The sequence below is a fragment of the Lepisosteus platostomus genome, chromosome 14, assembly GCF_059453375.1.
Source record: "Lepisosteus platostomus isolate fLepPlt1 chromosome 14, fLepPlt1.hap1, whole genome shotgun sequence".
Taxonomy (NCBI): domain Eukaryota; kingdom Metazoa; phylum Chordata; class Actinopteri; order Semionotiformes; family Lepisosteidae; genus Lepisosteus; species Lepisosteus platostomus.
This window is the reverse complement of record NC_142624.1, coordinates 1,651,565-1,674,400: the sequence shown is the minus strand read 5'-3', so window position 1 is coordinate 1,674,400 and position 22,836 is coordinate 1,651,565. Positions and strand designations below refer to the sequence as shown.

The window sequence follows — 22,836 nt, the reverse complement described above, 5'->3', positions numbered from 1 at the left end:
GGCACCTACAGGACCTGCCCTGAGGGGTGTGGGGGCGGAGCTATAGGGCCTACAGGACCTGCTCTGAGGGGTATGGGGGCGGAGCTATAGGGCACCTACAGGACCTGCCCTGGGGTGTGTGGGGGCGGAGCTATAGGACACCTACAGGACCTGCGCTGAGGGGTGTGGGGGTGGAGCTGTAGGGCCTACAGGACCTGCCCTGAGGGGGGTGGGGGTGGAGCTATACGGCCTACAGGACCTGCTCTGAGGGGGGTGGGGGTGGAGCTATAGGGCCTACAGCACCTGCCCTGAGGGGTGGAGCTGGTCGTGCTCCAGGTTAGCTTCAGTTACTCGTCATGAGTACGCCGCAGGTGAGGGCATTGTGGCTGTAACGTAGCCCAGAGTTTCAGACGAGCTGCATTGCTTGCTCTAGAAGTCCTGCAGTCCCCGGGCAGCGAGAGCTGGCCCCGCACAGGCGGAGTAGAAATGCCTGTCTCAGGTCGGTGCCCTCGGTCAGTCACTCCCACGTCACTGACAGTTTTACACCCTTCACGCTGGCTGCTCTCCTGGCGCCCGGACCCCTCCCACGGGGTGCACAGTTCCAGCTCGGCGGAGGGGCAGCTCCCTGAAGCAGGCGGGGGCTGGGGTTCAAGGGCAAGAGGGGCAGATTTCTGCCGCTGGCTTCAGGGTGGGGGCGGGAGGGGAGATGGGGAGGAGAAGGAGAGAGAACGGGGAGTGGGAGATACCAGCTCGTATCGTTGTCACGATATGGTGTCAGTTCTCAGCTTCGCCTGCCTGCTGCTGCTCAGCCTGGTAACGGCCTGCCTTCTGAGAAGCCCTGTGCTATTTCTGACGGTATTGTGCAACCCACAGAAGCAGGCGCTGCTCTTCGAAGCCTGCAAGTCCCTGAAAAGCACAGAAATTGCAATAAAAAAAAGGAGGGTTGGCCCTCAGTGCTCATAGCTGCGTCGAAGCTGTTGATGGCACTACTGATCTGCCTGGGAGGGGGGTTCTGTCTGTTCAATCAGTACGCTCACTGCTCGGCTCTGTGGAGCTTTCTCTGGTACATGGTTTCCTTCCTCATGAGGCCAGTGGCGTCTTGTACTGTAACTGTAGCCCAGCGGCACAGTTCGGTCCCTTCTGCACGTGTGAGATACACCCTGGCAGGGAGTGAGACAACATCTCGCCAGTTACAGCCGTGTGACATCCTGCCTGGTGTGGGGGGAAGGACCCTGGAGAGTGGAGCGTCTTCTGTGTGTGTCCACTTCCTGCTGCCTGTCTGGACTCCCCCCAGGCCGGCGGCCCCCGTTCCTTTCTCGCTGGGGCTGTGGTCTGAGGCCTCCTCGCTCCCTCTCTGCCCCTGCTGCTCGTCTCACCTCGAGCAGGCCCAGCGGGGCCCGGTTCCGCCCCGTTGCTAAGTCTCAGGAAAGACCGGGCTTCAGCCATGCGTGCGTGCGTGTTTCTCTTTTAACCTTCACCGAACCCGAGACCACACAGCCTGCTTAATTTATCTTAATAGGCATGCTATTATTAAAGGTGACTGTGGTCAGTCGATTTCCCCTCCTGCTCTGAGCAGAAAAGGCGGTACACAGTGGCGCGTTCGCTGCTTACAGAAAGGGGGTGATGTGTCAGGGCGGGTGGGTTTGTGATCCTGCCTGAACCCCAGTTCTATGGACACCCCCTCCTCCCTGTTCGCTCTTTCTGTTGTTTTTTCGGAGCGAATGCCTCTCTGCTAAAGACGTTGCTTTCTGCTCTGCCATGAGATCACCGAGCTCTCTTCCTGTTCCCCGTGCAGGGCGACTTCCTCTTTTGCAGTGACTGCGGTGCTCCGTGTGCGTGTGTGCGTCTGTCTGTGTGTCTGTGTGTGTGTGTGCAGGCGTGCGCGTCGCCATTCAGCAAGCAGGCGAAAACAAGAACTAGGAGTCCGAGCCGCTGCCGGGGGAGAGCAGAGCAGAGCGCTGGGGGCTGGGGGGGCCGGAGAGAGCAGTTAAGCGCAGAGGCGGCGGAGCGGGGCTGGTGGCTCCTGGTGTCCAGCCCGTCCAGACGGTGGCCGACCCCCGAGAGAGAGAGAGACAGACAGACGGACGGAGAGAGGCTCCTCTTCCAAGCCATCATGCTGAAGCAGCTGAATCGCATGAAGCAGTTCACCACAGGGGGGAAGTAAGTCCGGCCGCCGCCGTGCTACCTGTTCTGCCTGCTCTGGGCGACGCCGACGAGCCCCTCGGGTCGCCCGAGAGGCCCTGGGAAGGGGGTCTGGTTTGGAGGGGCTCGCCTCGCGCTCGGTCCCCTTTTAAAACATCCTGCCAGCACAGTGGGCCTGGGCCTGCGCTCTGCCCGAAGGGCCTGGGCTGAGGGGAGTGGGGAGCTGATGCGTCGAGCTGGCTGATCGTCCAGGTGCTAGAGAGGAGGGGACAATACTGACACTCGCGGGGCGAGGGAATTCTGGGGGAAAAAGATGCCAACACACTCTTTCCCACCTTACCCCTTGAGCTGTCTGTGGGTAAGTTAGTTAGCCTTTAATTAGGGTGTTGTGCAAACCTGCCGTCTGCGCTGGTGCCAGAACGGCGTTGTCTCCGGGGATGTGTGGAGTCCTCTGGGAGCAGGATGGATTATCCCAGGGCCCGGGAAGCCCCGGTGACGCCTGGAGCTGCTGCAGCCTGGCTGACACTGCGGTCTGCACAGCACAAAGCAAGAGCACTTTCGTGATCCCCTGCTGCCACTTCTCCAAACTGCAGTGCATGCTCGCAGGGCTTGCAGGCGCGCAGGCTTGCAGAGATCCGCTTGCTTCAGTCAACTTAAAGACGCACGAACCCCTCCCTGCGCTCTGTGTCATCTGTGGGAACAGTTTTAAAGCGTGTCAGATAGCCAGGGCCCCGTGCTGTCTCTGAGTCCGTGCTGGCCCGGACGAGGGAAGGAGTGTCGGGCTTTTCTGTTTCCTTGCAAGTCTCCTCCGCTGTTCAGATCCAGGTACCTGGGCTGGAACTGTCCTGCAGAGCTGGCCTCTACTCTGGCCTTGCTGCCTGTCTGTTATCGAGTCAGTGACCAGTCCAGGCAGGCAGGAATACTGGGGTCTTCGGCCCGTGACGGGCAGTGTCTGCAAGACCAGGTTCTGGGGCTGGAGCTGTTACCTGGACCAGGACTGGGGCTCCTGACTCCCAGACAGCTTGAGAGGAAGAGGCTTGAACTCGTTGGTCCTTTATCATCCCTCTCTCCACCTGGCGCTGCACCAGGTGATGATTTGATCACGGAGCCAAATACTTTCACAGTCCTTAACGCCGGCAGAGGAGCCCTTGTCCTGAGCTGCCAGCTGAGTGGAACCGGAGGCGTCTGTCGGAGCTCGGACACTGGGGCTCTCCGGGGCACGGGGTCAGAGCCTGAGCCACCGGACACTCGTCCAGGCTGACCGGCCGGCTGCCCGGGGCACGTGATGAGTCACGTCATTGTGATTTCTCACATGGCCGCCCTTCGGTGCTGTCATTCGCGGGGATGCTGGTCTCCAAAGGGTGGTGTTTACAAAACGGTGGCGCTATTTGACGCCCTGTGTCCCGCCTACTGGTCTTGAAAACGGCCTGTCGGAGGGGAGCAGAAGCTGGTCCACTCCATCATCATCATCATCATCTTCCTCTCCCTGGCCTTCCCCAGTCTCTGGACTCGGCGCCAAGTGCGTCCGTGCTTAATGAGGTCATTCTGCAGGTCCGTGTGGCACAGAGAGCATCAGAAAGGTTAGAGACAACAGGAGGCCATTAGTCCCATACAGCCTGCCTGGTAGCTAGGAGCTGATTGATCTGAGGATTGATCACATTGGTAGGCGCCCATAAACCGGCATTGATGAGCAGTCCTGCCCCTGAAGTGCGGGGCGCAGCTCGGTCTGGTTCGGTGGAGAACCGGGGCGCAGGTGCCCTGGCTGTCACCCCAGCTCTGAGCTCAGCGGCTCAGCCGGTTGACTGAAGCGAAACCCCGGTGGTTTCTGGGGCGTGAAACAGCTTGCCGAGTGGGAACCTGCGCGAGGAGCTGCACGGCCCCCTGGGTCGAGCCTCCGGAGCCGGGCCGTTGGCAGATCTGCGGAGTCGGGGGTTGAATCATTTCTCCCCTGGGGGAGACTTCTTCTCCAGCACAGCGGCTACAACAGAAACAGGCGCCCAGCGTCCCGAGTCTGTCGCTGTTCCGCCTGCGCAGTACCCTTGCCATGCGAGTTCACAGTGGAGGGGGACGTGCCTCCCCTCCTAGTCCTTATGCACAACCCCCTGCTGGCAAAGGGTGATTAGACCGTCCAGACTGGCCCCCAGTCATTCCTCTGCTTGTCTTCGCTGATGCCCCCGGCCTGTTGTGCTGTAAAAGCAGTTTACAACATCCATGGTCCCAGACGAGCAAGACCGTGAGCCGTGTAAGTGGAGGACCCTGAGGTGCCCCCCGCGAGCCGGAGGCAGCCACGCGGCGTGGCCGGGGCTCGGCTCAGGTGATGTCATCTTGACAGGGCAGCTCGCAGAACAGTGCAGGAGGCTGAAGTGGGTGGCTTTTATTAATAGAAATATCAAAACCACTCGCACAATGAAACAGTAATAAAAGATGCGTGATCAGTGACCTAGATAGAACAGTGCCTGGTGCTATACATATATTCTGCACACAATGCAGGGCAGAGGAAAAAGTTTCAGCTTATCTTTCAATTGCAGGATGTCTTTTAAGGTGTTTTATTACCTTAAAAACACGAGAAATGTTTTTTTTTTGTAAAGGCTAACATGTAAAGTGAAAACATTGGAAATAAGTGCATGTTGTTTTTACCCTTTTCAGACTTAAAAAAGCAGTATCTTTATCTTTTTGGCATGGTTGTGTGGCAGCTGGCACTGCTGCCTCCCAGTTCTAGGGTCCCGGGTTCGAGACTGGCCTAGCTGCACCTTCTGTATGGAGTTTGCAGGGACTGGGTGCTTTTTCCTGGGTGACCTGGTTTCCTTCCCCAACAGTATAAAGACAAGCTGACTGGTTAAGGTTAACCAGTGTCCCCTGTGCGTGCGTGGTGCGTGTTTGTGTGTGGCGTGTGTCCCTGTGATGGACAGGTATCCCATCTCCAGTGTCTCCCACATTCCCAGTACGTGTGGCAACTGCTTCAGTGCACGTTCAACAGATCTGGGAACACCACAGAGAGATCCCAGTGAGCAGGACAGGAAAACCACATGGACAGAGATAGAACCTGGAACAAAAACCTTGTGATCTGGGATCTGGGCTGCACCTTTGACCCGCAAGAGACTAAAATCAACAAGCTCAGTTCCCCCTCCTAATTCTCAGCTACCCCGTCCCAGTGTGAATACCCAGCTCGCCGGAGGCACAGAGGTGTGGCTCTTAGTCCCACTGCCTCACAGCTTCCCAGTCCTGTGTTCGATTCGGGACTGTGGCACCCTCTGTGTGGAGTCTGCGTGTTCCTCCAGTGTGCCTGAGGGTTTTCTCCAGGTGCTCCAGTCTCCTCCCGTCTTCCCAAACTGTGCTGACTGGGCGAACCGGTCTCTCAAAACTCTGCTTGCATGTGCGTGTACCCCACAATGGACTGGTGTGTCACCCCAAACCCCAGCAACCCCTTCAGGGGTGTCCAGGCCTGGTCTCGGGGTGCCAGTGCGTAACCAGGGGTAACCGCAGCTGAAGTCTCGCATGATGAGACATCAAAGACAGAGCAAACCCCCCGCGTGAGGGTCTTGATCTCTCCCCCTGCTGGACACGTTTGCCCTGTTTTTGCGGGGATCCTCTCGGATGGCCTGTTGGGGTCACCAGAGATCTCCAGACCGCCCCTTGTTAACGCCCCCCCTCCCCCCTCCTCTGAAAGCGACACAGTTTTCAGTCGCCGGAGCGGGCCAGGGGTTTACCGCCTGACTGGCGATTATGGCAGGTGTCAAGCCGAAGGCCGAGGGCCCGGCGGGCCCTGCCCCCAGCGCGGCAGAGCGCGACCCGCCCCCTGCAGTTCCTGTCACACGGGGGGAGAGGAGAGCGTGTGGGCGAGAGCCGGCAGGGCGCCACAGCAGCAGCCACAGTGGCCTCTCTCTCGCAAAGCGAGCCTCCCCGCCCACAGCCCGCCCCCCCCTCACCAGCGCCGCACAAACACAGCGCACTGCGGACAGACGGCACCACGGAGCAGGCTTCTGTCACCTCAGGGCCACAGCACCTGCGGGCCCAGGCCTGTGGCTGACGCAGGTCCTTGACGTTCTGATCTGAAAGAACATCCATCCCTCCGTCCCCCTGCAGGTTCTAACCCCTGCACCCAGTCCAGGGTCGCGGGGTGTAAGAACACACAAATAAATGAGAAGAGGCCCAATTTACGGTAACTAATTGATCCCGGGTCTCATCCACCCGTTTCTTGGAGAGAACCAGGGTATCGGCCTCAACAACATGGCCGGGCAGCTTGTTCCACTCTCCCACCACCCTCTGCGCGCAGTAGTGCCTCCTGTCCTGACTCGGCTGTGTCTTGAGAGAAGCCAGGGTATCGGTTTCCGCAACATGGCTGGGCAGCTCGTTCCCCACCCCCACTGCTCTCTGTGTAAAGAAGTGCCTCCTGTTCTCGGTTTCCAATGCTTTTTCCACGCCGTGTCTGTCGGCTCGTTGCTCTGGTTCGTGTTTCCAGAAGACTCGTTGTGTCATGGTCTTCGAGGGTTTAGATACCGGTATCAGGTCCCCTCATCATCTTCTCTGTCTGGGACCGAAGAGACTCAGCTCCTCCAGCCTGGCAGTAAACACTCAGTGGCTGACATGTTACTGGTTCCGAGCCAGTTCCATCCCACGATCCTTTTGGAAAACGGGTCAGGACTGTCGGGGCTGCAAATGTTCATTTTCCTGTGGAAACCTCATCCTGGTCCTGCGCAGGCACCTCTGACAACACGAGAGAGACGGCTCAACGCTGTATTCGTGGCGGGGGGGCATCCTGATACATTGGGCCAGTGAGTGCTGGAGGTCAGTAAAGACGAAGTGAGCTCAAGCTCGGTGTTTGGTTTTTGTGCTTCTCACGAAGTGTGGGTGTCAGATGTGTAGCTCTTCTGAGAGCACTGGACCGCTGACATATTTTGCACATTTAGCTACTTGTAGGCGTCGGGCAGCATTTCTGAGATTCCTGACATTTGCCCGGTCAATCCGGCTGCTTTTCCATTGACTGGACTGGCTTTCTCTAATGCCGCTGTCCTGCTGGAGCTGTCACAGTACAAACGGCTCATTGTGCCTCGTTATAGACCTGCTCTGAACTCGTTATAACCCATCTCATTCTGGCCCTGCCAGAAATCCTGGAAAATAAAAATAAATTATTGTCATATACCAGGACCGTGTCTCTGCAGAAAACTGCTTAAGTCTTTCACACCCAGGCTGTATCTGCAGAAAGCTGGTTAATTATTTCACACCCAGGCCTTGTGTGTCCTTCAGAAAGCTGGTTAATGGTTTTTGTTGGCTCAGACCCGGCTGTGTGTGTCTGCGGTACGAGTTCACCGAGTGGCTCTTTTTTTCAACCTCCAGGGCACAGGATGCAACTGACCTCCTGGCTGAGGATCTCGTGCTGGTGAGTTGATACCGCTGGGCTGTTTCTGGACCCCCAGCTAACGGGGCTGGGGCTCCGCGGGGGCACTTCCACCCGGGCTCCGCTCCAGGGCTTCCATGCCGCCAGCGTGGTGTTGATCCTACAGATCTGGGAGTCTGGCCGCTCGAAAAACATGCCGCGGAGTGCGCTGGTAATGGAGTGGACTGCAAAGTGGCCTCACGCTTGCCCTCCTCTTACACTGCCGGCTCTGCACCGCGCGCGCTGGCGAGCTCGGGGCTTGTGCGGCCGACGATGGTGGCTTGCTGGTATGATTGGCTGAATGTGTTGTCAGTTCCCGCGCAGTTGCCTTCTGAGGCCCCGCCCCTCCGTTCTCATTGGCTGCAGGTGGAGCAGAGGGTGGAGCCAGCCAAGAAGGCCTTCCAGATCCTTTCCAAGAAGCTGACTGGCTGCTTGCAGAGCCAGCAGGGACCGGACATGGATAAGCGTATGGTACAGCACCCCCGTCTGTCTGTGCGTCTGTTGCCGTTCGGGGCTAGAGCTCTGTCTGCAGCAAGTACTGCAACAGGCTCGTCCCAGGCGCATGCCTGTAACGCTGTCTGGAAGCTCATGGGTCAGTGATCTTCACTCCTGGTCCCGCGGTGACACTGTGCACCAGGATCCACCCACAATCCTCACTGGGTGAAGAACTGGAAACAGTGGGAATAGAGCCCGGTTAAGTGATCAGACAAAGTCATTAAGAGTGAATAATCATTGCCATAAGTCCCTCGTGTTCCTTACATAGCTTACACATCTTAGCCACTAGAGGGAGTATGTCACTATTGGTAGCACTGTATGTGCAGTCTCCCTGTGTTGGGGGGAAAATACACACATTTTTCACATTTACTCAATCAGTTTTTTCTTTTCCTCTTTCACCAGTCCTCCCCATCAATCTTCTCTCTCTCTCTCCTGTCTCTCTGACCTGTCTGTCTCTCTCACCTGTCTGTCTCCATCTCCTATGTCCCCCCCGTTTCCCCATCTCTCTTGTGTCTGTCTCTCCCTGCTATCTCTTTCATGTCTGTCGCTCTCTTCAAGCAGGGTTACTTACTCCCTCTCTCACCTGTCCGTCTGTCCCTCTCTCACCTGTCTGTCTTCCATCTCTTGTCTTTCTCTCACGTCTCTCTCCTGCCTGTCTGTCTCTCCTGTCTGTTTCCCATCTTCCTGTCTCTCCACAGAAAAAGATCCCTCTGATGATGCTGTCTGTCAGCATGGCGGAGAGCTTTAAGGACTTCGACGGGGATTCAAGTATAAGGTGAGGCTCTGAGACTCTGGGCTGCAACACAGACAGGCCAGGCAAGAGCAGACAGCCCAGGTGGCACACAGGTGGCACAGCACCTCCTGGGGGTGGGAGGTGGGATGAGACAGATGGGGCTTTCTCTGGGCGCCTGCAGGCTCGCTGTGATGTCAGCGAGGGACTTGCCTCTCCTCCAATCAGGACAGGATCACCTGCAGGTCGCTACAGAGCCAAATGCTCAAAGAGTGGATGTGGTGGGGAGCCAGTGTGCCTATAGGGGCCAGATTCAAGTGTGGCGACCGAGCTGTGAGTGTCCATCTGGGCCAGTGTCAGTGTGATGATCGGCTGTGTGTGTGTGTGTCCATATGGACCAGTTTGAGAATGCTGACCGGGCTGTGTGTGTGTGTCCGTCTGGGACAGTTTCAGAGTGATGACCGAGCTGAGTGTGTCCATCTGGGCCAGTTTCGGTGTGCTGACCGGTCTAAGCATGTCTGTCCCTTCTGTGCGTCAGGAGGGTGCTGGAGATGTGCTGCTTCACTGAGAACAGGCTGGCCAGGATGCTGGCCGATTTCGAGGTCCAGATGGAGAAGGAGGTGCTGGAACCCCTGAATAAACTCAGTGAGGTGAGCTACCTAACTCCCCCAACTGTACCCTAATATAGGGTGTCTCTGACGTAGGAGGAAATAATATAATATAGGTGTTTTCTGTACAGGGGGTCTGAGGGGCATCTAGAATCCATAGGGGGTCTGTGGGTTGGGGTATCTCAAGTGAAGAGGGGTATAGGGGAGTCTGCTGGACTGACAGGCTGAAGGAACCAAATCTCTTTAGTTTTAATTGGAGAAGATTACGAGGGACCTGATACAAGTATTCAAAATCCCTGAGGGTGCTGACCCAGTGAACTTCTCCAGAATCAGTAGAGAAACCAGAAGTGGTAAGACTATGGAAGTACATTTTGAATTGAGAACAGGAGACTCTTCTTTACACAAAGGGTGGTGGGAGTGTGGAACAAGCTGTTGTTGAGGCCAGTGCCCTGGCGTGCGCTGCTGTGAGGCTGGAATCTGTGTCTAACACTGTGCTGTGTGGGCTGTTGTCACAGGAGGACCTGCCTGCTATCCTGAGGAACAAGAAACAGTTTGCCAAGCTGACCACTGACTGGAACACTGCCCGCAACAGGTCAGTCTGCCTCCTCTCCCTCATGCTCTCATCCCACTCTCATGTCTCAGACTCGGACCTCAGGCCCTCTGTCTGTCACTGTACTGACCTCAGGCCCTCTGTCTGTCTCTGTACTGACCTCAGCCCCTCTGTCTGTCTCTGTACTGACCTCAGGCCCTCTGTGTCTCTCTGTACTGACCTCACCCCCTCTGTTTGTCTCTGTACTGACCTCAGGCCCTCTGTCTGTCTCTGTACTGACCTCAGGCCCTCTGTCTGTCTCTGTACTGACCTCAGCCCCTCTGTCTGTCTCTGTACTGACCTCAGGCCCTCTGTGTCTCTCTGTATTGACCTCACCCCCTCTGTCTCTGTACTGACCTCAGGCCCTCTGTGTCTCTCTGTACTGACCTCACCCCCTCTGTTTGTCTCTGTACTGACCTCAGGCCCTCTGTCTGTCTCTGTACTGACCTCAGCCCCTCTGTCTGTTTCTGTACTGACCTCAGCCCCTCTGTGTCTCTCTGTACTGACCTCAGCCCCTCTGTCTGTCTCTGTACTGACCTCAGGCCCTCTGTCTGTCTCTGTACTGACCTCAGGCCCTCTGTCTGTCTCTCTCTGCACTGACAGACCAGGCCCTCAGCCCCTCTCTCGTTCCCTCTGTCTCTGTACAGGCAGACTCAGGGCAGCTCCGGTGCCCAGGCGAAGCAGGAGGGGCTGAGGGAAGAGGTGGAAGATGCCTGGAGGAAGCTGGAGATAATCAAAGTCAGTCACCTATGTGGTACCAGACGCACCATCAGATCCTGTCATCAGCAGTATCAGTGTGACAGCAGGCAGCAGTAGAATCAGTGTTATTACTGACAGCATGTGAGGCTGTACTGCCTATAAAATGATATTCCAGTTATCACCAGTACACTGAGCTTTAGTTTCTAGTCATGTGAACACCTGTCGTAGATGTGCTGTAATAAGTCTAGAGTCCATTTGAACCATAGTGCATGTCAGGGATGGGAGCCATCACCTGTGATGGTTTCCATGGTGAAGGAAACAGGTGAGGTACCAGAGTGTCACCATGGGAACGGGCGGCCTGCCAGGCCTGATGCCGCGGTCCAGACAGGGGGTCAGCGCTGACCGCGCCCTGCTCTGTGTTTGCCTGCAGGACCAGTACTCCGCCGATCTCTACCACTTCGCCACCAAGGAGGATGACTACGCCAGCTACTTCACCCGGGTGGGTAGTCAGCTGCCGGCCCGTTCAGCGATCACACGCAGTCGCATTGAATCGAGTTCGGCGATCTGGGGGGCGATCTGCGCGCGGCTCACCGGCTCGAGGGCAGTCGCACCTGCAGTCTTTCGGGAAGGAGTCAGAGCGTGTCGTCCTTTTCCCACAGCTCCTGGAACTGCAGGCCGAATACCACAAGCAGTCCTTCAGCATTCTGGAGCCCATGATATCAGAGCTGAAGGAGAACAATCACCACACCGGTGAGCCAGCAGGCCCTGCTCTATATACCCTACAGGCGCAGAAGGGTTTTGAAAAAATGGTTAGACTGAAAAAGGGAAATTAAGAATCACGTTGCACAGACCAGTCCATTGCTTCCTGAGTAGTTTTGTCATCCAAAAGAATAGCTGTAGCCCCAGAGTGTATCTCGGAGATCACAGCCAGGGTCCCAGTCCAGGATGAGCCCCTACAGCCTGGAGATCACAGTCCAGGGTCCCAGTGCAGGATGAGCCCCTACAGCCCAGAGATCACAGCCAGGGTCCCAGTCCAGGATGAGCCCCTACAGCCTGGAGATCCCAGCCAGGGTCCCAGTCCAGGATGAGCCCCTACAGCCCGGAGATCACAGTCCAGGGTCCCAGTCCAGGATGAGTCCCTACAGCCCAGAGATCACAGCCAGGGTCCCAGTGCAGGATGAGCCCCTACAGCCCAGAGATCACAGCCAGGGTCCCAGTGCAGGATGAGCCCCTACAGCCCAGAGATCACAGTCCAGGGTCCCAGTCCAGGATGAGCCCCTACAGCCTGGAGATCCCAGCCAGGGTCCCAGTCCAGGATGAGCCCCTACAGCCTGGAGATCACAGCCAGGGTCCCAGTGCAGGAGGAGCCCCTGCTGCATTTGCAGTTGTGTGTCAGCGCCTCAGAGCCGTGGCTGGTGTGTCTTGCAGTGCCTTCGATGAGCAGTGGCCGAGCGAAGGTGTATGGCGAGCCCCTGCAGTCCCACCTGCAGTCCAGCAGCAGAGAGATTGCTCTGCCCGTCCAGGAGTGTGTCCGCCTGCTGCTGCTCACGGGCATGAAGGAGGAGGTGAGCGCGACGTGCCGGCCAGGGGCCGAGACCCCCTGAAACACCACACGTACCTTCTTCAGGCATGAAGAAGACTCCTCACCCGAAACGTTGTTGAGTCTTCCGTTTGCTTCCCAGCGTGGAATTATCCTTGACTTGTTCCTTACTCGCTCACACAGCTCCCCTCTCCTGCCTCTGAGATCGTTTATTAGGTCAGAGCTTCTCACAATGTACAGTACCTGCACGGTTAATCTCCTGGGAAATGAAGTATTATTATATCAGAATAATGGTAATAGAATTCACTGTCTCCTGTTTGTGTCTGTGTCTCTTCTGTGTGCCTGTGTGTTTGTGTCTGCCTGTCCTGTATATCTGGACTGTGTGTCTCTGTGTTGCTGTCTGTGTGTCTCTGTGCTCCTGCCTGTCTCTGTGCTGTCTGTGTGTCTCTGTGCTCCTGTCTGTGTGTCTCTGTGCTCCTGCCTGTCTCTGTGCTGTCTGTGTGTCTCTGTGCTGTCTGTGTGTCTCTGTGCTGTCTGTGTGTCTCTGTGCTCCTGTCTGTCTCTGTGCTGTCTGTGTGTCTCTGTGCTCCTGTCTGTCTCTGTGCTGTCTGTGTGTCTCTGTGCTCCTGTCTGTTTGTCTCTGTGCTCCTGTGTGTCTCTGTGCTGTCTGTCTCTGTGCTCCTGTGTGTCTCTGTGCTCCTGTCTGTCTGCCTCTGTGCTCCTGTCTGTCTCTGTGCTGTCTGTGTGTCTCTGTGCTCCTGTCTGTCTGTCTCTGTGCTCCTGTGTGTCTCTGTGCTGTCTGTCTGTCTCTGTGCTCCTGTCTGTCTCTGTGCTGTCTGTGTGTCTCTGTGCTCCTGTCTGTCTGTCTCTGTGCTCCTGTGTGTCTCTGTGCTGTCTGTCTGTCTCTGTGCTCCTGTCTGTCTCTGTGCTGTCTGTCTGTCTCTGTGCTGTCTGTGTGTCTCTGTGCTCCTGTTTGTCTCTGTGCTGTCTGTGCGTCTCTGTGCTCCTGTCTGTCTGTCTCTGTGCTCCTGTGTGTCTCTGTGCTGTCTGTCTGTCTCTGTGCTCCTGTCTGTCTCTGTGCTCCTGTCTGTCTCTGTGCTGTCTGTCTGTCTCTGTGCTGTCTGTGCGTCTCTGTGCTGTCTGTCTGTCTCTGTGCTCCTGTCTGTCGGCGATGTGTTGTCCGTGTGTCGGCGATGTCCAGGGTCTGTTCCGGTTGGCGGCAGCAGCCTCAGTGGTGAAGAAGCTGAAGTCCAGTCTGGACAGTGGGAATGCTGACCACAGCGAGTTCTGCACTGACCCCCACGCAGTGGCAGGTATGATGGGGGGGGTGAGAAGGGGAGGGAGACTGAGAATGTACAGGGCAGGGAGAGGTGGGAGGTGACAGAGGGAGGAGAGAGGAGAGAGATTTGGAAGAAGGCAGAGAGGTTGGGGAAAGAGTGTTTTCTTGCCTCATTCAGAGCACTGAGACTCAAGGGCAGTGCCTTGGAGCTTCAGTCTTTCCGATTGGAGCCCCAGAACCAGATGAAACTGAATCAGACTCTTGTGTGTGAAAATGTTTTCCCCTCTCATTTTGACAAGGGAGAGGGGTAAAGACGTGTGTCTGTACTGCTGTGTCTCTGACAGGTGCTCTGAAGTCCTACCTGAGGGAGCTGCCGCAGCCTCTGATGACCTTTGAACTCTACAGTGATTGGTTCGAGGCAGCTGGGTAAGCCAGATACCGCCCTCTACTGGAGCTTCGGCACCTGTAACCTTAGAGATCAGCCCGCACTTGGGTTCAGTGCCTTTTTAGTGGTTGATTAACTTTTGACTCCCCTGTGGTGTTTGTATTAGCAAGAAGTTGTTGCTAAGAATTCTGGGATATTAGTAAGCTCTTCTATTTTTGAGACACTGGGAAGCAGCACCACCTGACCCTGCTTTCGTTGTCTACATTTACACAAATCAGCGTCTGAGCTCTCTTTGGGCAGGTGTGTTCTCTAGCCCTGTACGACTGTCAGCGCTATTTAGCATTGACGTATCCCGTTGTCGTATCCCTGTCCTCCTGCTGCAGGGAGAAGAACGTTTCTGTCAGGCTCGACAGGCTCAGAGAGGTGTGTGGCAGACTGCCCCCCGAGAACTACAACAACCTGCGGTCAGTGCCTCCTTCTCAGGGCTCAGTCCCGATATTGTTCTGACCCGTAAGCTGTGAAACCAGGTCTCATCCTCCCCCCTCTCCCCTGTCCCCTCTCCTGCATGCTGTCTGCTGTCCGTGTGTCCAGGTACCTGGTGAAGTTCCTGGCCAAGCTGGCCGAGCACCAGGAGGTCAACAAGATGACCCCCAGCAACATCGCCATCGTGCTGGGGCCCAACCTGCTGTGGCCCCGCAGCGAGGGGTAGGGCAGCCCTCTGTCAGTGTGTGTGCGTGAGTGTGAGAGTGCGCGAGTGTGTGTGACTGTGCGTGAGAGTGTGAGTGTGTGTAAAAGCAGTGTGTCTGTGTGTGTTTGTCTCAGGGAGGACTCTCTCCTGACAGTGTGTGAGAGTGTGAGTGTGTGTAATAACAGTGTGTCTGTGTGTGTTTGTCTCAGGGAGGACTCTCTCCTGACAGTGTGTGAGAGTGTGAGTGTGTGTAATAACAGTGTTTCTGTGTGTGTTTGTCTCAGGGAGGACTCTCTCCTGGACAGTGTGTGAGAGTGTGAGTGTGTGTAATAACAGTGTGTCTGTGTGTGTTTGTCTCAGGGAGGACTCTCTCCTGGACATGGCTTCAGCCTCCTCAGTGCAGGTGGTGACAGTGATTGAGCCCCTCATTCAGTTCGCACACGATCTCTTCCCAGGAGGTACCCTGCCTGTCTGCCTGTCTGCCTGTCTGTCTGTCTGTCTGTCTGCCTGTCTGCCTGTCTGCCTGTCTGCCTGTCTGCCTGTCTGCCTGTCTCCCAGTCTCCCAGTCTCCCAGTCTCCCAGAAACCCTGTTCAAGTGTCTGGCCCTGTCCTTCTCTATTGGACTGTTTATCTACGAGCGGATCTCTGTCCTCATGCCTGTGTGTTTCTCAGCCCTCCGTGCTCGTCAGATTGTGCAACAGTGTTAGCACGTCTCAGAGAGTGTCGCTGTGCGTGTGTCTGTTCCTCAGCCTCTGTGCATGGCTTTGGGGGCGCTGTCTGTACCCCATCTTGGACAAGAGCCACTGCTCCAGTCTCTCCTTCTTGATGCAGAGGTGGACTTTGAGACCCAGGGACCCCAGGGTGCTCCAGAGCCACAGCACCCCAAGACAGAGACAGAGTCTGTGGAGATCCCCCTCACTCCCCCGGGGTCCCCCACCCCCTCCCGTAGGTACGGGACCCCAGTGCGGCTCACTCGCCCTCTCTTTCTCACCCCCTTCCTCTCCTTCTGCCCTCATCCTGCTCTCCTCCCTCTTTCACTGCCCTCTTTGTCTCTCACTCTCTCTCCCCCTGCCTCTCTCTCCTGTCACTTTCGCCATCTCCCTGATCTCTCACTGCTTGATCTCTCTCCCTGATCGCTCCCCCCTCCCTGTCTCACTAATTGACGTCTCTCTCCCCTGTATCTCTCTCTCTGATCAATCTCCCTCCCTCTCTATTCCTGTTCAATCCCTCTGTCCCTTATCAATCTCTCTCCCCGATCTCTTTCCCTGATCCCACTCTCTCTGTCTAATCTCTGCGTCCCTGGTCACCCCCTGACCCCTCTGCCTCACCCTCTCGCTCTGCAGCTCCCAGGAGTCGGCGCCTGTCCCTCAGCAGGGCGGTTCCGAACCCGTCGTCCTCAAGCTGGGCTCAGTGTCCCGACGCACCAGCATGTGGGAGAACCCGGCTCCGGCCCCCACGGCGCCCCTCTCCTCCGACCCACCGGGCCAGAACCCAGCCCAGAGTCACAGTGGAACCCAGGCCCCAAGGAGACCGAGCCGGGAGACGAGCCCACCTGAGCCGAGCCCCACCCTGCCTCAGGGTGGCCCAGGAGTTGGCACAAAGCCTCAGAAAGGTAGCAGGGCTCTCGACAACCAGAGTGTGCCTACGTGTGTGCTATGTGTGTTGTGTGCACAGTATATAAGTATTTGTGTGTGTTACATGTGTTATTTATACAGTATATGGATATATGCATGTGTATACAGTATGTATGTGGTAGCTTCCAAACGTATTTCTTACCCTTGGCGAACTGTGGCAAAGCTCACCTAAAGAAACTGCAGTTGTACGTCAGGATTTTATCCAGTTAAAAATTAATAATACGAGGAAAGGTGTAAAGAGGAACATTTGTAGAAGGGACAGCGTAACTGTAACAAATAGTTCCATACGTTTGTAAGAATGAAACATTTAGGTTTCTCCACCCCCTGTCGGTGTGACAAAGATAAACCCTTCCAGTTGAGCCCCCTGGCGGTCTCACCCAGACTCGGGTCAGAGTGTACGGACCTCTGTGGCTCCGGCGAGGGCTGTGCCAATCCACAGGACAGTCCAGTCCTCACCGAGGGGCTCAGGCTGATGGCAGGAAGAGGACAGAAGAAGAGTTTTACCCACATGTGGCCTGTGAGGCTCATTGACGTGTGGGAATCACACGAGGACCACCTCCTGATGCTGCTGTTTCCAGCACATCTCCCTGCCAGCGGAGGAAGAAGAGACTTCAGTGTGCCAGAATCACCATGAGTCACCTCCCCGGCCACACGGGCCCACACGGTGCAGCTGGGTGAAACTGGTCTCACTGGGCACACTGCGGTCTCAAGCAGGACCGTCATGACCTGAGCAGGAGGAGTGGAGAGTCGAGGAGTCGAGGAGCTGAGGAGTGCAGTAGGTCCCTCAGGAGGAGATTAGGAGCTGATTAAAAGGTCACACGAAGGGCCACTTCAAGGTTGTCAAAGCCAAACAGGGGGTCTCAAAGTATGAAAGAATATGAACACTACATTTAGGAAATTCAGATAATTTCTTCACTTCTTACAGTCCATATTGAAATTTCCTAAGTCTCTACTTTTTATTTGTATTGAATAAATACAGTAGTGCAGATGCATCTGGATTTTCATAGACCAAGTCGTAAAAGCTCTGGTTCAACAAGGGTATGAATGCATGCATACATAACAGCCCTGTGAGTACCTGCGCTTTCCTCACCTCACAACAGAGTCTGCTGGAGGGATCACAGGGGTCAGGCGCCAGCTGTGACACGCACATCTGTGCACTCGCACATCTGTAAAATCACACGTCTGTGCGCTCGGCAGGCTCTGGTGGGAGGTGAACTCCAGTGCGCGGTGTGTGGGTGTGTCTGTGGTGTCGGGTTCTGTGTGTCCAGGCTGTGCCCCGTGTGTATCACCAGCTGTGCCCTGTGTCTTGTCTTGTGTTGTGTGTCGGTGCTGCCAGGGCCCAGACTGCGATGCTACATGAGTCTCCTGCAGCACACCAACCCTGTCTTCCACCTGCTGAGCCCTCTCGGTGAGTCACAGAGCCTGCCACTGCTGAACAGGTCCATACTGCAGCTACAGCACCACAGCTCTAGTGTGACCCACTGGCCCGTACTGGAGCTACAGCACCACAGCTCTGGTGTGACCAACTGGCCAGCACTGCATAGTCATAGTACCACAGCTCTGGCAGTGCACCAACACTACAACACTTCAACTCCACACACGGGGTAGCTGTGGTGGCGGCAGCCCCTGCTCCGATGATACCGCCTGCCAGCGCCATCTGCACCGCGGCCCTGGGCTTTAGGCCTCGTGTCTGTGCCGGAGGGGGCAGTGTGTCTTTTCTGGCTCTGTGAATCCCTGCGCCCTCAGGGTGGCCGGGACCGGCAGCGGCTCTTTTCACCCGTGCCGGCAGCACACGTTTTAAGAATCCGGACATTGACAATCCTCACGGACACGTCTGGTGGGGTTTCTGTGTGCTGCTCTTTGTTTATTTCTCCCGCCCGTGTCTTCTCTCCAAAAGCTAAGAGATCCTTCCAGCAGAGGCCGGCAATCACCCATGGCAAGGGGACAGGCCCCCCGTCGAACGTCCCGCAGTACCCCAGCACCGCACCCGCCAGGCCCCAGGCTCAATTTCCACCTCTTGCCCAGACGACGGCCCCCGAGCCCCGGCTGCAGCCGGCACTCCAGCCCCAGGCTCCTGGGACCAAGAAGGCCACGAACCGGAGGGGTAACGTCCGAGCTCCCAACTTCCCGCCCCCTCAGCCGCCGGGCGGCACGCAGGTGTCGTCCGAGGCCCGGTGAGCGCAGAACCCCGCGGCCCCGAGACTTGCCGACCGGAACCAGCCCTCCGGTCCTTCCCTCTGTGTGTCTGCTTCTGGTCTGGACCTGGCATGTCCCATGTCAGCGATGGATGCAAACTTGTTTTTTTTCTTTCTGTCTGGACTGGGATCCCTGGAAGAGAGGGGGGCACCTGGAGCTCCTTCTCCAGCCAGGGGACAGAGGCGCAGTTCTGACTGTCCACCGACAGGGAAGCTGGTGTGCACAGTGCTCATGCACTTACATGTGCCACCACTAGGGGGGGCTGATGGGCTCTTTCTGCCATTTCTGCCCCCACAATACGAGCATCTTTTTTCCCAAGATCGCATCCCATTAGGAGCGTCCCCAGACCTTTTCCTGCCATAGAGAGTTACCAGCTTGTCCTTTGTCACTTACCCACAGCTTCACAAGGGCTCGTTATCGTTCAGGCTCTTGCCAGAGAGCAAATCGCCGAACGAAGAAGGAGGAGTTTGTTCGTTTGCAGTGTTAACGTACATCGGCTGCTGGTACGGGAAAGAGTTACTAAATGGCCAAACACTGTCACTTGTACATAGTAACAAGCTTATTAAAACAGTTTTATTATAATTATTGTCATTAATACTGTTGTTGCTGTAATTATTCGTAAGTGCACCAAATACATGTTATATATTTATATATAATACAGCTCATTACATTTGTGATATAAAATAATCCAGGCTAATTCACTGCCTTTGATTGTACAATGCATAGCTATTACATAGTTGCAGATTAAACGATTTACACTTTTAAACATGTTAACGTGTCCAGCCTTTAATCCAACAGGAGACTGTCTGTCTTTGTACGCGTTTCGAACACCACATGGTCTCTGGGGAGTGGTTTAGAGCACCCACCTGTACATTGATTTCTCTCTTCCCATCACGTCTTACCACCTTGTTTCTGTACCTCTGGGATACCCACTGAGTTAGCTGTGTCATGGTGTCCCCATAAATAGAGCATACATTTATTCTGCTGTGTCATGGCTTCCCCATGGCCTGACCACACTTGAAGGGTGCAGCTGTGCACCGATGGCGTTGCAGAGCTCTGCTCACACACTCTGCCCAGCCTGGCTCCACACTGTCAGGCTAAATGAACGCAAGTCTCCACTTCACAGCAGACTTCTTTGGTTAGGAAAGTTAAATGCGGAGCAGCTTGTCTGAATGGCTACGACAGCTGAGAAGGGGGGTGTTGTGGCGCCTCGCAGTGAACACCCCTCATGAGATAACTCCACTACACAGAGTCAAGACAAAAAAACAGAGAAAACAGAATTTTAGAAAGAGAGGGAGACAGATGACTACAAACACAACGGTCGCATAGTTCCCTTATCTGTCCAACGCATTAGGAAATCAGCATTTAAATTAGCGACAGTAACCAGAAGAAAAATTCCAGTCCCCGACATTGCTGGGTCTGCAGTTCCTCCCCTGCTGGACGGCGTCCCAGGAACAATCCCCTAATTCCTTCGGCTTGCTCCGGTAATGACTTCCAGCTGCCTGCTCTGGAAGAGCGATCCCAGCTCGTTCCCCTGGTCGTCGTCTCTGGAACTCCTGGAGCCGAGAGGAAACCAGCCCCCCGACTGGGACGCTGCGGCCCTGCCCCTCTGGTCACTGCCGAACCAGAACCAGAACCGCCGCCGTCGGGACGCAGTGCGATTCCTGTCCGAGCCCGGCCCAGGGGGGCTGGCGGGGGGCAGTCTCGGGGGGCTGCGGCCCGATTTTTCTTTTGTGCTGTTGTGTGAGCAGAAGTAGCTCACGCCCGGGGGAGAGAGAGAGAGAGAGCGCCCCCCCCCCAGGGCGAGGGCAGGTGCTCCTGTCTGGAAACCCAGGCCAGTCGGGAGCCTCTCTCGCCCGGTCATTCCAGACGTGTGCCCCGAGACTCGTCCCGGAGCGAGGCGGCAAAGCCCGGCAGCATCACGGAGTCAGGGCTCTTACTTCCCCAGCTGGGAGCGCTTCCCATCAGCCCCTGCTGGCGCTCCCTTCTGCAGCCAATCAAGCGCAGAGCTCCACCGGGATCTAGGACTCGGCACCAGGACTCTTTCGGGCCCGCCTGAGAGGGTTCGAGGGCCAGACCGTTGATAAGCAGATGCTGTCTTCTCGAGTGACACCTCCCCCCTCCACACGGGGTCAAAGGTTAGGGAAATGGAGGCCTGAGGTCGTGGAGGTTATTGTTGGTGGTGGGGGCCAATCAGAGCAGGAGGATGAGAAGAAGGGAAAGCGTGATGGTCTTCCTCCCAGCAAGCGGCTGTCGGCCACGCCCACCCCCAGGCCCGGCTGACCCGGAACCACAGCTGCCCCACCGTGACGCCCCCCCCAGGGCCGGCGAAAAGGGGCGCCTCGCTGAAGCTGCTGTCCCGTTCCCGGGAGAGGGCGGCGCAGGATCGGAGGAGAGGGCATCGGGGAAGGTAGAGATACGCCTGTGGAAGAGAATGAGCCTGGAACTGGGGGGGCGTGGGGTCCCCCGTGTGTGTGTATGACCGTGCAGGCGTCTCAACATCCTCGCCCCCCCCCCGTTCCCTGTCCAAAGCTCAGTCTTTCTTTGCTTTGTAGTCCTTTATTTTTCTGGCCCCCGAAACGGCGCCCAGCAGCTGTATATAGATCCTGACGTCAGCACCCGGGGGCTTGCAGGGCTCGTGAAGCGGAGCTCAGACCTTGATCTCGTCCTCCTCCTCTGGGTAGGCGTAGGGCGCCCTCTTCAGGGCCGTGCTGGAGTCCGCGTCTGGGCTGAACTGGTGGGCCCTGCCCTCGGTCTGCTGTTGCCCCTTTAAGAAGCCAGAGCCCCCGTAGTGCCGAGCCAGCACGTCGGCCGCCCTCTGGAACCTCTCGGCCTCCATCCCCGGCTCCACTCTGCAGGGGGACCCCAACACTACATCTGGGGCTGCTCTTGTAAGAGCCTCCTCCTTCTCAAATTCCAGCTCCCCCATGGAGTCCTGGTCTTCACAGTAGGGGCTCCCCCCCCCGTTGAGGCGTTGCCCTCTTAAGTCCTCGACCAGGGGGGACCCATCTGCGGAGGGAGGCTCTGATTGGCCGGCCGGGCTGACAGTAACCGGCTCGGAGGCGGTGCTCTTCTCCTCCCCCCAGCCCTGATTGGCCCCCAGGCTGCAGTCGGGGCTGTCAATCAGGCCCAGGACCTCGCTCATTAAGGAGGGCCCCAGGTCAAAGGTGAAGGACTGCAAGGAGTCGGACCGCGCGAGAGACAGGCTGCCGCTGTCCTGGAGGGAGTCCCGGCGGAGTTCCGAATCGCACACGTCGGGAGTCTCCTGCAGCTGCTTGTCCGAGCGGGAGAGGCGGGGCAGGGTGACGAACCCCGAGTGCACACCTGGAGAGAGACAGAGACAGGCGTGAGCAAGCTCAGAGATGGACACTGTCCAGCCAGGCAGCAGTGGGGCAGAATGACTGGTGCAGGTTGACCACTGTGTGTCTCCCAGGTGGGGCTGCTGGTGCAGAATGACCACTGTGTGTCTCCCAGGTGGGGCTGCTGGTGCAGAATGACCACTGTGCGTCTCCCAGGTGGGGCTGCTGGTGCAGAATGACCACTGTGTGCCTCCCAGAGTGGTTACTTGTGCAGAATGATCACTGTGTGTCTCCCAGAGGGGTTACTGGTGCAGAACGACCACTGTGTGTCTCCCAGGTGGGGCTGCTGGTGCAGAATTATCACTATGTGTCTCCCAGGTGGGGCTGCTGGTGCAGGTTGATCACTGTGTGTCTCCCAGGTGGGGTTACTGGTGCAGGTTGATCACTGTGTGTCTCCCAGGTGGGGCTGCTGGTGCAGAATGATCGCTGTGTGTCTCCCAGGTGGGGTTACTGGTGCAGGTTGATCACTGTGTCTCCCAGGTGGGGTTACTGGTGCAGAATGACCACTGTGTGTCTCCCAGGTGGGGCTGCTGGTGCAGGTTGATCACTGCGTGTCTCCCAGGTGGGGCTGCTGGTGCAGACTGGCCAAATGGGATGAAAGGCGCTATATTTAATACATGCTAGATACTTTTCCTAAGAGCCCTTGGGAGTGACATCCCTGTAGAAATATCCCTCCTGGCCCTGGCGGCAGTGTGGGAGATCAGGAAGCCCGCTGTTGGGCCGGTGCTGTGACAGCCTTTCGCCAGCAGGGGGAGGTGCAGCCCCGGCAGTGTCTGTCCCCTGGGAAACAGCCCACATGCATTCCACTGCTGCTGGCTCTCCTGGCAGCCCCTGCTCTCGGGAGGGAGGAAGAGAGGGAGCGAGGGAGAGCCGGAGAAGGAGAGAGGACAGAGCTCTGCACCCCTCCTCCTCCTCCTCTTTCCCAGCTGAGGAATGTGCTCCTGCCCTCTAATCGCAATGCATTCCTTCCCTGTGGGCAGCACAGGGGATTCCCACACGGAGCAGAGCGGGTCGGGGCACGGAGGTCGGGCTGCAGTCGCTGAGAGAGGAGTCCAGCCCAGGCGGCCCGGTTTGCCCCAGTGGGTCAGCTGGTCACCCCGGACCTAGCCTGACGGGTCAGCGAGGAAGAGCGGGGAGTG

At 56.8% G+C, this 22,836-nt stretch overlaps 2 protein-coding genes across 5 annotated transcripts in view; one reads left to right on the top strand and one right to left on the bottom strand.

Annotated features, from left to right (window-relative positions):
- Positions 1-1,726: 1,726 nt before the first annotated feature.
- sh3bp1 (SH3-domain binding protein 1) lies at positions 1,727-19,108 on the top strand. 3 transcript variants are annotated; one of them, XM_088606963.1, is made up of 19 exons: positions 1,727-2,139; positions 7,456-7,498; positions 7,862-7,966; positions 8,689-8,765; positions 9,259-9,370; positions 9,844-9,920; positions 10,565-10,655; positions 11,047-11,115; positions 11,276-11,366; positions 12,045-12,181; positions 13,358-13,469; positions 13,780-13,861; positions 14,204-14,284; positions 14,412-14,525; positions 14,869-14,966; positions 15,340-15,457; positions 15,852-16,120; positions 17,479-17,550; positions 18,040-18,458. In XM_088606963.1, exons 1-19 carry the CDS (start codon positions 2,093-2,095, stop codon positions 18,318-18,320), a joined length of 2,076 nt encoding a protein of 691 aa, XP_088463089.1. In that variant the 5' UTR covers positions 1,727-2,092; the 3' UTR covers positions 18,321-18,458. The 3 variants fall into 3 exon arrangements, with proteins under 3 accessions (XP_088463089.1, XP_088463088.1, XP_088463090.1); XM_088606964.1 differs by lacking the exon at positions 17,479-17,550 and having other exon boundaries at positions 1,735-2,139; XM_088606962.1 differs by lacking the exons at positions 15,340-15,457; positions 17,479-17,550 and having other exon boundaries at positions 18,040-19,108.
- The window catches only part of cdc42ep1a (CDC42 effector protein (Rho GTPase binding) 1a), a 16,319-nt gene continuing 12,375 nt past the window's right edge, over positions 18,893-22,836 (bottom strand). For both annotated transcript variants that reach the window (XM_088607038.1, XM_088607039.1), the window contains one exon: positions 18,893-21,662. In XM_088607038.1, coding sequence (XP_088463164.1) covers positions 20,989-21,662 — 674 coding nt within the window. In that variant the 3' untranslated portion in view covers positions 18,893-20,988. The remainder of the gene's footprint in view (positions 21,663-22,836) is intronic.